General features: G+C 52.5%; 3 protein-coding genes across 3 annotated transcripts; all 3 read right to left on the bottom strand.

Moving 5' to 3' along the window:
• Positions 1–272: 272 nt before the first annotated feature.
• BO94DRAFT_464247 (MFS general substrate transporter) lies at positions 273–3,761 on the bottom strand (the record flags this gene model as incomplete). The annotated part of the gene is made up of 7 exons (XM_025608054.1): positions 273–1,008; positions 1,087–1,365; positions 1,391–1,488; positions 1,692–1,752; positions 1,976–2,932; positions 2,999–3,245; positions 3,389–3,761. 7 exons carry the CDS (start codon positions 3,759–3,761, stop codon positions 273–275), a joined length of 2,751 nt encoding a protein of 916 aa, XP_025468519.1.
• A 1,283-nt stretch (positions 3,762–5,044) lies between these two features.
• Positions 5,045–7,630, bottom strand: BO94DRAFT_42254 (putative protein kinase). The gene is made up of 3 exons (XM_025607413.1): positions 5,986–7,630; positions 5,336–5,925; positions 5,045–5,288 (listed from the first exon to the last, which is right to left on the bottom strand). The coding sequence occupies exons 1-2, from the start codon at positions 7,472–7,474 to the stop codon at positions 5,378–5,380; spliced, it is 2,037 nt and encodes a 678-aa protein (XP_025468518.1). The 5' UTR covers positions 7,475–7,630; the 3' UTR covers positions 5,045–5,288; positions 5,336–5,377.
• Positions 7,631–10,068: 2,438 nt separating this feature from the next.
• BO94DRAFT_490697 (cysteine hydrolase family protein) lies at positions 10,069–11,560 on the bottom strand. The gene is made up of 4 exons (XM_025609128.1): positions 10,791–11,560; positions 10,458–10,728; positions 10,337–10,404; positions 10,069–10,275 (listed from the first exon to the last, which is right to left on the bottom strand). Exons 1-4 carry the CDS (start codon positions 11,108–11,110, stop codon positions 10,116–10,118), a joined length of 819 nt encoding a protein of 272 aa, XP_025468517.1. The 5' UTR covers positions 11,111–11,560; the 3' UTR covers positions 10,069–10,115.
• Between the last annotated feature and the right edge of the window lie 18 nt (positions 11,561–11,578).

The raw sequence follows: 11,578 nt of genomic DNA, 5'->3' as shown, positions 1-11,578 counted from the left end.
CGCCCTTGAGCCCTGGTTGTTTGCATCCATTTGGATATCAGTGACCATCCGTCTCCGATAGTCTGATAGCTGTGCCATTATCAATAAAAAGCTGAAACCCGCTCGAATGGTGAAGAATGAGGCTTTCATACTTTCTTAGATTGGAGATGCCGTCAGTATCCTATCGACAAGGTTCGCTAATAGACAACAGAAACAGCAAGGCCAGAGCCAAAATAATAACATCTATCTACTCGCATCGGTTGCCCATCCGCAAAGCCAGAACAGACGGTGATTCACCATGTCCAGTAAGATCTCCTATACAACCTTACAAATTCCTCCTTCTCTTGCACATCCAAGGCTACCCGCCTGGCTCTACCTAATCGAGCCAGCGATTCCGCCACGTGGTTTGGCACCTGCTCTTGAAGAATGATCACGTGATCTTCCCCATATGGAGGGGGGGCATTGGGCAAATTATCCTCGGGGTCGGACTCGTATGTGGGTGGATCTTCTACAGGCAAATCTTCTGCAGTGACGCCAAGGACTGCCTGTCCAATGCGGACCCGAATATAATGAGTTGGTCGACCAAGCAGCCGCCATAGCCAAGTCAAAAACGTTCCCGGTATCGGGGTCATCACCTCTCTAGGATCATATCGCAAGGTCACGGGGAAGATCTTGGTCCTGTGAGGAGTACTCAGTAGGGCGGGGCTTAGTGGCAGGACGGCTTGCCCGTTGGTGGTGGTGCACTCTGGAAACAGGGCAATAGGCCTGTTGGGGTATTTCTGCATGATCGAGAAGAGGCTGACCATACGGGTCTTGGGCTTCGGTGTCGGTCGCGGGTCGGCAAAGGCGCGAAGAATCGCTTGCCAAAGGGACAGTTGCTCCACTTCACCTGTGTACGGATAGCAAGCCACAAAGACGGGATTAAAGACGGCGGCCAAGTATAGGGGGTCAATCGGAGAGGTGAAGGAGGAAGCAATGACAGAGCCGGGGCCGGGGAGACGGGTTTGGTTTTGTGCGTTACTGAGAGTTCTACTAACAGACGTGTCAGTCAGGAATCTCCGATGAAAAATCAAACACATTTCGGAGCTGCAAATGCAGGCCACTAACCCTTTTCTGACTCCGTCTACTTGTAGATCAATCCACCAGAAACTGGGCACGGCTAGAATGAGCCACAGGGCGGCTTTCCTGAGTAGCGATGGGAGTGGGAGCCATTGGAGCAACAGAAAATAAGCGAGGCATATGGGAACGAGGAAGAAGAGACGAATCCAGAAAAGAGTAGCCCATACGATCCACTGAATGAAGCCAATTGAGGGAGGAGGGGTAGGGAAGAAGGGCGCGACTCCCGTGCCTACACAGAAATCGTTGGTTAGTGGGAACAACAGCTGACTGAGTCGGTGACAAAGATGCATACCTCGATCGCGGAACTGCGTAAATCTCTCCATGGCAGGTTGTAATTGGATTCAGATTAAGCAAAGGAGTTAGTGAACTCGCAAAGTGGACATGACCAGGCTATCACAGCCGACTGCCGCGGGCTCGTGCTGAAAGTGACAAGAGGGAAAGATGCTGATAAACACGAGAATGAGTGACTGGTAACGAATGCGCTATCTTATCAATGATAATAGTCGATCTGGGATGGAAGCAGACGGGCGTGGTGGTGGAATGCGCTCCGAGCTTGTGCTTGTTGACGGTGGAGGGCAGGTTTCACATGCGACTTGTTGGAGCAGCAGGTGCAGCCGCGAGCTAGCCTGTTGAGGAAGGACCGGGCTGCCGAGGCTGCTGACTCAGCTAATTATGTTCACCGCCCGCGGCAATATTCATCCGGCTTCGTCATAAAGTGAACCGCCTATTTACTCCGTATCATCTATCTATATCAGTACTATTTACATCCAGTGAAAAGTCAAGTCTCGTCGTTCATATGTACAGGTCCCGGCTCAGTCGTCATATCTCCTCCTCGTCGCTCTCCGTCTTATCCGGTTGACGAGGAGGTATACGAAACATCCACACAGCCACGCCCACTAGCGTGAAGGCTGTCGCCGTCATCATCCACGCCAGTCCAATCCACGGACCCCCGATCTCCAGCCCGATTTGGAACACCGTCGTGATAGACAAGCTGGCAATGACGTTCCCCACCGACTGCAGAACCTCAATGATGGTGAATAAACGCGCCGTCTCATCGCGGTGCACCAACGTGGTAATCAGAGCCCGGGTCAGGAAGACAAAGCCCGACCCGGAGGTTTGAACCAGCAGGCTGGGAATCAGCATGGCAATGCTGGAAGAAAGCCCGATTCCCAAGGTCCCCACGGCCAACAATCCGATACTAATGCGCATGAGCTGGAGGTCCTTCTGGGTCGGCTTCATGGTCTTTAGCAATTGCCGTGAAATGGCCGGTAGAATAAACAGGAATAACGGAATGGTCAATGCCGGCTTGAATGACATGAGAAAGTTCGCTTCAGCCAGGGTCCACTTAAAACGTGTGGAGATGTACTGGACCAGGAACCAAGACGAGCCACGGCTGAGTCGGTAGACGAGAAATGCAGTGAGAAGCAGCATGATCTGCTTGTTTCGGAGAATGAAAGAATAAGGGGCCAGATAGGCCCGGAATCGATGCTTCACCATGGCGAAGAAAGGTCGTTTGGTTGTATTTGTCGTAAAAGCAGGCTCGCCGCTCTGAACCGTCTCCTCATCGCTGAACACCTCCCGCTCTTGTTCTTTGCTCGGAACATCTTTATACTCGGCGCTTCCGGAGGATACTTGGCTCATTTCCATGCTCGTTTGCTTCCAAGTCGGTTGCGAGGGTTTTGCGGGCATCGTCTCTGGTAGCGACAATGCAAAGAACATGCCAATCACAGCCAGACCCCATCCCAGCAGCAGGGGTAGCCAGGGGTCTAAAGACATCATCCAGGAACTAGCAGCACTAGACGCGAAATCGGCCCCCATACTAGCCACGCCGAATCTGAAGAATATCGCAGCTCTAGAAATCATAAGCAACGGCCCACATTGGCTTGCGGGTCACGCGTACCTTTCTTCCTCTGTTGACACATCCGACATCATCGTCCAGATGATAGCGAAAGCCACGACAGGACCACCACCGAACAGCCACGCCAGGGACGATGCCCAGACGGTTCGCAGGGGGAAGACGTGGGGAAACCACATGACGACAAGCTGCATAATGCAATTGAGGGCAAAGCCGGGAATGCTGAGACAGATGGTGGACTTTCGTCCCCGTCGATCTGCCAAGAGACCATATGGGATTGCTAGCAGAGCACCTGAATGAGAAGCAAAGGTAAATAATGGTCCTCGCCTAGGTGCCGAACAAGAGCAAAAGGGAGGCACCTGAACGGGCAAGACTAGGGAACAAGAAATGCGACATAGCCTGGTCCGAAACAGTGGTGTCTTCGTCGGGACCTACTCAGAATTCCATCGAAAAACTCCATATAGCCCTTCACCGCAGCCAGATCCTGCTGGACCGCCTTGACCTTGCACAATTCCTCCCTGACCTCCCCATCGGCCCCGATTTGGGTGGGGTCATACTGCGCGTAGTATTCTCGACAGGCGATGGACTCGTATATGCGGGTGACGGGGCCGTTGGACATGCAGATGCCGACTTCGACGGCCAGGATCATGGCGAAGAGGGTCACCATCAAGCGAAAGCGAATTTTGCGATTGGCTTCTTTCTGTGCGTCATACTGGCTGGGCTCCTCTTGGACGGGCGGCGTGGTTTCACCCGAGGCGAGGAACGGGGCATCCTCGCGATCGAGGGGCTCATTAGACTCAAGAGGCATGGTGCCGAAAGACCATTGCCAGTCGAGGGAGAAGCGAAAAGGAGGGATATACGACGGGATTACATATGGGCGCAAGAACCCGATCAAATACGTTCATTTAAGCGGTGAACCCCCCGCCTAGTCATGAAACCCGATAGGGGAGGAGAAAGGAGATTGGAATGAAACCGGGCAGGGAGCGAGGGCCAATATAAGAGGGCCAGGGCCCGCCCCGAAGATTAAAAATGGCAGCCATGAGAGTATCGTCGGACGGGGGGCTGGCTTAGTCGACGCGACTCCACCACAGGCAACCCATTTGACCCCATTAGTGAGACTAGTCCACGGTGGCCAGTCACTTCTCCTATTTTGAGACAACCCTGGACGCCTGGACGGTTAGACTTTTTGACATTCTCCTCCTCAACTCGTCCTTCGTCCGTCCTTTCCCCGTCCCGCGCGCATCCGGGGAGGGGGACACCGGAACCTGGCGCGTCTGCCTGGCATTCCACGACGAAGGCCACGCAAGACGATCTTACTTATATATGTACGTAGTACACGAGCCCCCCCATCAACCTGTCGTATTGTCACCGGGCTAGGGCTTACAGGGTACGACCAGTGGACAGTGGCACCAACCACTCAATCTTCCTGATGATCGGGTCGCTCGATTCTATTGGTCTTCTCGAAACGGACATCCGTCGCATCCCTGCAAATGTCAGCGGGCGCCAGCCAATCCGGGGCCACGGCCGTCGTCAGCGGGCCTTTCAGGGGAACTCCTGACAAGCCACTTGGCTCCCTGCCGGCAGCCGCTCGACGATCCGTCCGATCCGTCCTCGACTGTAACTGGAACAGTAGTCCATTCTCCGTGTCCCTTTCTTTCTCTTGTCTTTATCTATCTACCTACTCCGTACAGAGTACCCTGGAATACTTGCTGTATACAGATAGGGACTCAGGCTAACCTTCCATATCGGCATTACAAAGAACCCCATCATTCTCGGGAGATACACGCGATCGCCAAGTTGTAACATCAAATTAATACTATAACATAAGTAGTAGTAACAATATAATATACCTATTTTGTCTCTAACACCGGGTACTCCCTATTTCATGGGTTCATCTTCCTTCATTCCTTAGTTCCTGTCCTCGATCCGTCGATCCTTATTCCATCACTAATAGTATGTACCCAACGGAACCACTGGTAGATGAATGTATCTTTTTTAAGGGTATAAGTAAACTAAACCCTGGTCGGAGGTATTACGCATGAGCGAGCGGGAATGAAAAGAGACAAAAGAAAGAGAGAGAGTAACAACAAATGCAGGTGGTTTAATTAACGGCAGAAACAACAGATAGGTAAGTACTGTGTAAGCCCATATTCAGGACAGTGCGCGTATCGTCGCTCAAAGACACGACCAGGATCAGAACTCAGCCCCAAGCCCAACCAGATAATTATATATTGGCGCAACGCGCGTGTAAAAGAAAGTAAGAAGAAAGTTGAGTGAATGAGAAAAAAAGAGAGAACGTAAGAAAGAAAGAAAAAAGGTAGATAAGAAGAATGGTCTAAAACAGAAAGGTAAGAATGGTAAGTAAGGTAAGGTAAAATGTACCTCAATCGAATGTAATGAAAGGAAATCTCCAAGAGACCAGCTCTACGGCACTTCCTTATCCCCCCTCTTTAGTTCGCCGGGTACGTCGATCGCCTCCTTAACCCACTCCATCGAGGCGATCTCGTCTAGGCTTCTTCGTTTCGTACTCCGTTTCAGTAGCGATTCCACGCATTCGCGTGCACCCTCCAACTCCTTGCCCTTCTCGGGGTCCCATTCGCCGTCGCTATCGGCGTAGCGGTACCAGGACCACTCGACTCGCGCGATGCGGTGGGGCGTCCGCGCTCGGAGTTTGGCGGGATCGCCTCGGGTGCCGGGCAATGCGTCGAATGGGAGCCGGTTCTCCATCATGGCGTACAGCAAGACACCTAGAGCCCAGGCATCCGTTGACCGTCCATCATAGGGTTGACCCATCAGAATCTCCGGGGCCGCGTAGTCTTCGCTTCCACAACGGGTATGAAGGAGGGGGCTTTCGGGAGGCTCGGGTATTCGTCGGGACAGACCTAGGTCGCTGAGAGTGATGACCGCTCGGTCGTAGGTGCGCCAATCCGTGATGGCGTCCATCGTTTGCATCGGAAGGTTGACGAGTACGTCTAATCACAAGAGCATTCCTGTCAGTCTGGGTCCAGAGGGGGCCTGATAAGTACACTCACTCTCAAGTTTGATGTCTCGGTGGACGATGAAGTTTGCATGAAGGTAGCGCACAGCCGCCACCACTTCGGCGAAGATACGACGAATAGCTTGCGGGCCCATTGGCCGTGGACTCGATGAGGCCACATCAAACAGGTCTCCTCCCGGGCAGTAATCCAAAACCAACAGCGCACGCTTCTCGTCGCTACCAAATGCTTTCAACTGTACCAGTGACGGGTGGTTGACAGATTTCAGGATTTCTACCTCGCGCTTGAGCGAAACCTCCAAGCGCTCCTCGTCCGCACCACCAGCAGGTCCATACTCGATGATCTTAACCGCAACAAGCTTTTGGGTTGCCAAGTTCACATCTTGGAGACTGGAGATAGTGCTGTCGTCGTCACTTTCCCGTCTCTCCATACGTGCAGCGAGGCAGACCTGACTAAAGGTACCATGACCGAGCTGTCGCAGCTTGCGATATTTGCGACGCTGCTGCGTGCGAACAGAGCGTACCGAGTATATCTCATCAGAGCCGCCCATCAATGGCGAAATGACGGGTTCGTTATCGCTGTCGTCATATCCGCTGCGACTGCTGCGAGGAGGCGTGGGGGGCCGAACCGTTGGTAATGCGATTCCTCGGTGAATTGCCAGATACTCCTCCCGGTGCAGGTTGTTTGACTTTGAGTCTGTGCTAGACGATGAAGTGATCCCCGGTGGAACGCCTGTTCCGGACACCGCAATAGGCCGCGGTTTGACCGGGACGGCCCGGCCTGGAGGGACGTATTCACTCAGGCTGCGGTTGCGAGCATGTTTCGATCCGGATCCCTGGTAAGGTTTTGTTGGAGACTCGATCGGTGTCTCCGACAATTTATCTGGAATCGTATACTGTCTGCTTCGTGGACGGGATTCGCAAGGGCCGAACATTTGCGACGAGTCGCTGAGTCGCAAACCGAGGCTTGAGCCACTCCGGGAAGCTGTGGAGGGTGTCCGCGACAAGGATTGAGAGTTGCGCCGGGGCAGTTTCCATGGCGACATACCACCGATGGGCGATGGCAGGGGGGTGATGTCTCCCATGGCCATGAGCTGGGGGGATGATATGAGGGAGGCTGGAGACAGAGAACCCCCGCTGGTTGGAGGGCCGGCGAACAGACCCCGGAGGCTTGGGGTGCGACGGGGCAGGCTGCTCGACGAGATACTGTGGTGCACAAACGAATCCGGTTCCCTCGGGGGACTCATCTGGCTGGCGTGGGACAGATCCGTGCGAATCTGGAGCGAAGGCACAGGATGATGCGGGAAGGATTGGTGGTGCAGAGTTGCATCGTGCAGTGGACCTGTTGGGTATTGGTCGATATATAGCGGAGGGGTATGAAAACTCCCTTTGCCAGGGATTATAGAAGAAACTGCACAAATTTCATTGTCACCCGAAGCCGTTGGTTTGCTGGCTTCGTGCAACTCAGGCTGATGGATGGTAGATCCTGACCTGTCGGTCGGTTGGGCCGAATCCGAATGGACCATCGAACGAGAAGAAAAATGGACCGGACTCTTTATCCTTTGCGTCACCTTTTTTCGGTGGTGGGGGGGTTGTTATTATTTTTTTTAATACCCTTTGTTGCACCTGAGAGGAGGCCCGGGGGTTGACAGGACGGATAGTGGACTATGGTTGCGGGCGAGTTCGGGGCCTAGATGCTAATTCCTCGGGTCAACCTTAAGCAAACCGCGTGGTACTTGGCACTGGAAGAGGCCCTGGGCCCAAAGGGAAAGAGGAAGGTAAGAGGATGGTGAATCAGTGCATCAGCCAGAGGGAAGATTAGGGAAGAGGGAGAGACAAATGAACGGAGAACAAAGGAATGGAAGAAGCGAGGAGAAAGGCAGGAAAAAGGATCGGACGGCGGAGGGGGAACCGAGCAGTTCTTCCCAGGCCTTAAAAGCCAATCTGAAAACAAGTCGAGAGTACTTCAGAAGCTCGGCGCTGATGACGCTGCAGGAAAAATCCACGCGGGGTCAGCTGATAACCCGACTGCTTCGAGTCTAGCCGCCACGAGGAAAGGCGCTACCCCGCATTAAGTAATACCGTTGGCGGAAGGGCCAGAAGAGGAACGGATCTTGCCTGCTGCGGTTAGTGTCCTCGGTCTCGGCCCTATCGCAGACGTCGCTGTATCACGGTCAGATACGGGACGCGCCACCAGCTGATAAGTACAGACTCCTAGGAAGTGACTCTAATCTCCTGGGTAGATTAATTGCAGCGTCAGCCGTGGTTGTGATGAAGATAGTGGCCTTTTAAGTTCCAACGTGATCAATCTTATCACTGAATATTAAGTACGGTCCAATTTACATTATTTGCAGGGCCAGTGCCTTGCAGGTCCCCAATGCATTGTTGGAAACGGGGCTGATGATCTGCCATTTACGCCTCTTTTTCCTTGCCTCTCAACAGCCACCGACCGCGATCGCTTTCTAACCCAAAAAGTGCCAGTCGTGGTTACCGAATCGGGCAAGATTGAGGCACCGCGCCTTCCAAAAAGAAATGTTTGTGGCAGAATGCGGGAGGTATCGCGACAATCATCGGATCGTGGTATTACCTGTCACACCCTGTGGCGATCGCAGCTGATCGTGATACCAGTTAGTCAGTAAATTCGCGAGATGTTACAGGTACAGACAGACACAGACAGACAGACACAGACAGACAGACAGCGAAAGGAGTACTCCAGCATTTGTCCTCCGTTCTGAGACCACGGCCATCCTCCGTTCCCTATCAACCACATTTTTTCCTTTTGTTGCCCGGTTGCGGGAACATGGAATTAGACTGGGGAAGGGATTTGCTGCCAATCCAGACCAGTCTGGATGCGCCGGTGTTTGAACGGTTGAGTTGGTTGAGTTGCCCGAACAATCCCATAATAGCAACCGACCAAGCAATCAGGATCCAGAGCCAATTAGTGTCACCAGCTTAATCTCGTTAATTTCCTATCTGCTCGCGATCATTTGACGCACTGTGCACATCGCCGCCCACGCTACTGTAGCGCGTGCACTAGCCCGTTCGCCGTCTTCCAGTTTCCACTCGAAATTGGACCGAGTCCATCCTGATGTCCTGTTTCAGGGTTTGGCGACTGATCGACGCGTTGTGCCCCGATTCTACGTAAGCCATCCGGATTTCATCATTCCTCAGGGTTTGCCGTCTTGTTTCGGGTGTGGAAAATCGGACTGCCAATCGGACTCGTTAAAATCGTCCACAACATGTCGTCGTTCTTTCAAGCTCAATCGCTAGTGATGGGAATGAAATCATGGATGATGAAAGCCCCGACCGCCAAGACCCCAACCGGCTGTCAAGACTCACAACTGAGTCATGAACACATCAACACACCGGGCGGTTTCCCGGTCCTCGGGCTTCCTTGTCCAATCCTCCAGTGACCTATCCAGTTGAGAGGGTTGTGGCTGTGCAGTGCATGTGCTTGTGCATGAATCTGACTATCCCTCTACTCCGTACTACTGTAACCAACGACTGACCATCTGTTGACCAGGCTATTGACTCCGGACATGGATTACCCTTATTGACGGGATTTGATGGTTATCATTCCTTTCCCCTGGTTGGTTGGGGATGCGACCGGTTTACTCCGAAGCGATGGGAGGATCCGTCGATGGCCAGGGCGCTAGCTGTTTATTGTGTCGGATGCGTGAACTCTGATCCAAATAATGCGCCCATGCGGCATGTCAGCGTTTCCGCCTTCTGGCAACTGTTGGCGACCGTCGCAGTGGAATGCGTTGTTCAGTGCTACCTACATAGTATGTACTGATGTCTATTTCTATCCTCCGCTTCCCATCTTCTGGTTCCATCCGGTATTTGCTGGCGCCCTTTGCTTAAGTATGTGTGCGGCAGCCGTGAAGCCCGGAATTTGTGCATGACGGCACCAGGGCAACCTGTGATGACACTGCATGCATGCACCACTTACGCATGGTCGCTTCCCCGATGCATGGCAATTTTGCTTTTCCCAGTCAGGCAATGGATGCATACATGGTCCTTGCTGTTGCGTTGCCAGGCTCTCCTGATTGCAAACTCAATTGTTAAGGCTAGCATTCATCATCATTGCTATTGTCGGTAAATTTGTCTTTAATGTTTACCTATCTATCCTCACTGGGTTCATCGCATCATTGAATGTGGATTCAGCTAATAGACAGCCGGTCCGGAGCTGTTAAGCGCACTAACAGCCTGCTCAATTGTGATAATGTTGACGGGCAGATTGGGAAGAATGCCTTCTAATATGATCTTTTGAATCGAAGGCGCATAGGTTGATGGCGATTCAATGGTATTATTCGCAATGACGTAACTGGTACCACGTACGAGAGAGTTAGTATTTCCCTCGATGCTTCGAATCAGCGCTTGCTTACACATTATAGTTGAGATCCAATAGTCGGAGCGCGGTGCTAAGCACAACCCCCGAAGTACGGATCCCGGACTATTCTCGGTCAGTCATTGTGACTGTTAGTTGGTCCAGATCTATCCACCTACCAATATCACCGTGTCGATTCTCTGACTGCTGAGGATCTCCTCGAGCGGATTTCCAGCCCCTGCGTAGTACCGGGCTTTATGCACCACCACATCCCAGTTGTCCAGGGGTTTGAAGGCAGGATAGAGCTGTGATCCTGGACTCGACGCCGTAATGTTGCCCAAGGCGGCCACGGCCGACCCAAAGGGACTGTCTCCGATTTCGGGACGCTGAATGTTCGAGTAGTAGATGCGCGAGAAGATGCTCAACGGAGGAGGGGTCTGCTTGTGCACACTGCCAGAGATGGTCAAGCGTTGATACCAGTGTTCATAGACTTGATTGTTGCTAGTACTTACGTATCAATCCAGGTCGCAACGTTGTTAATCCATATCTCCCCGACCTTGGTGGTATTCACCATGGCGACCAAATCATCGATTAAATCGAGATTAAGCACGGCATAGTGCTGTCCGAAGCTGAACGAGGAATTGGTTACGGTCGGAGTGATGTTGAACGAGTATCCGGGGGAGGTAGTGAGAGCGCCTGTAGCGAGAAGCGCCAGACATGCGAGGGACTTGAGCATGGTGCTTAACGATGCTTCAAATGCAGAATAGTATGACGAGCCGAGGCTGAGTTCAAGTCGCTCAGACGTGTTTATATATCTACGCCCATCTCTCATAAGCACTGGCTAGTTACTCCACCCCTCAACCAAACTATTACCTCTAAATAACAAATCATTTCCTTCCACGAAGCTTTCCCTCCTCGCAGCTCTGAACATTCGCTTAGGCCGATGGCTGCCCAAATCCCGATTCTGAAAACCGGCTGCCGCATTGACAATCGACCTGTGGCTACGGCTGACGGAGTATCTATTACTGAGAAGCAGTTGACAGCGGAATGATTCTGATCGCAAAGTAAACTATCGATGTGACTGAGCTCGTGAAATGATAAGGGGCACCAGGAATGGAGTCGATCTGTTTCTGCAGATCTTCCAAGGCCAGGCCGGCCAAGTGGGCCGCCTAAAGCTTAGGCTCGTTGCCGAGAATCAGACGATGTTATTCCCGCTGCTGCAGATGTCGTTACTTTGATTTAGATGTGCATTGTAAGTGGTTGGATGGGTATTGTGTATAGTATGACACATGCTGGCTTT

The sequence above is a fragment of the Aspergillus sclerotioniger genome (assembly GCF_003184525.1).
Source record: "Aspergillus sclerotioniger CBS 115572 chromosome Unknown BO94scaffold_11, whole genome shotgun sequence".
NCBI classification, from domain to species: Eukaryota; Fungi; Ascomycota; class Eurotiomycetes; order Eurotiales; family Aspergillaceae; genus Aspergillus; species Aspergillus sclerotioniger.
The sequence above is the reverse complement of the archived record's forward strand: the minus strand, read 5'-3'. Positions and strand labels throughout refer to the sequence as shown.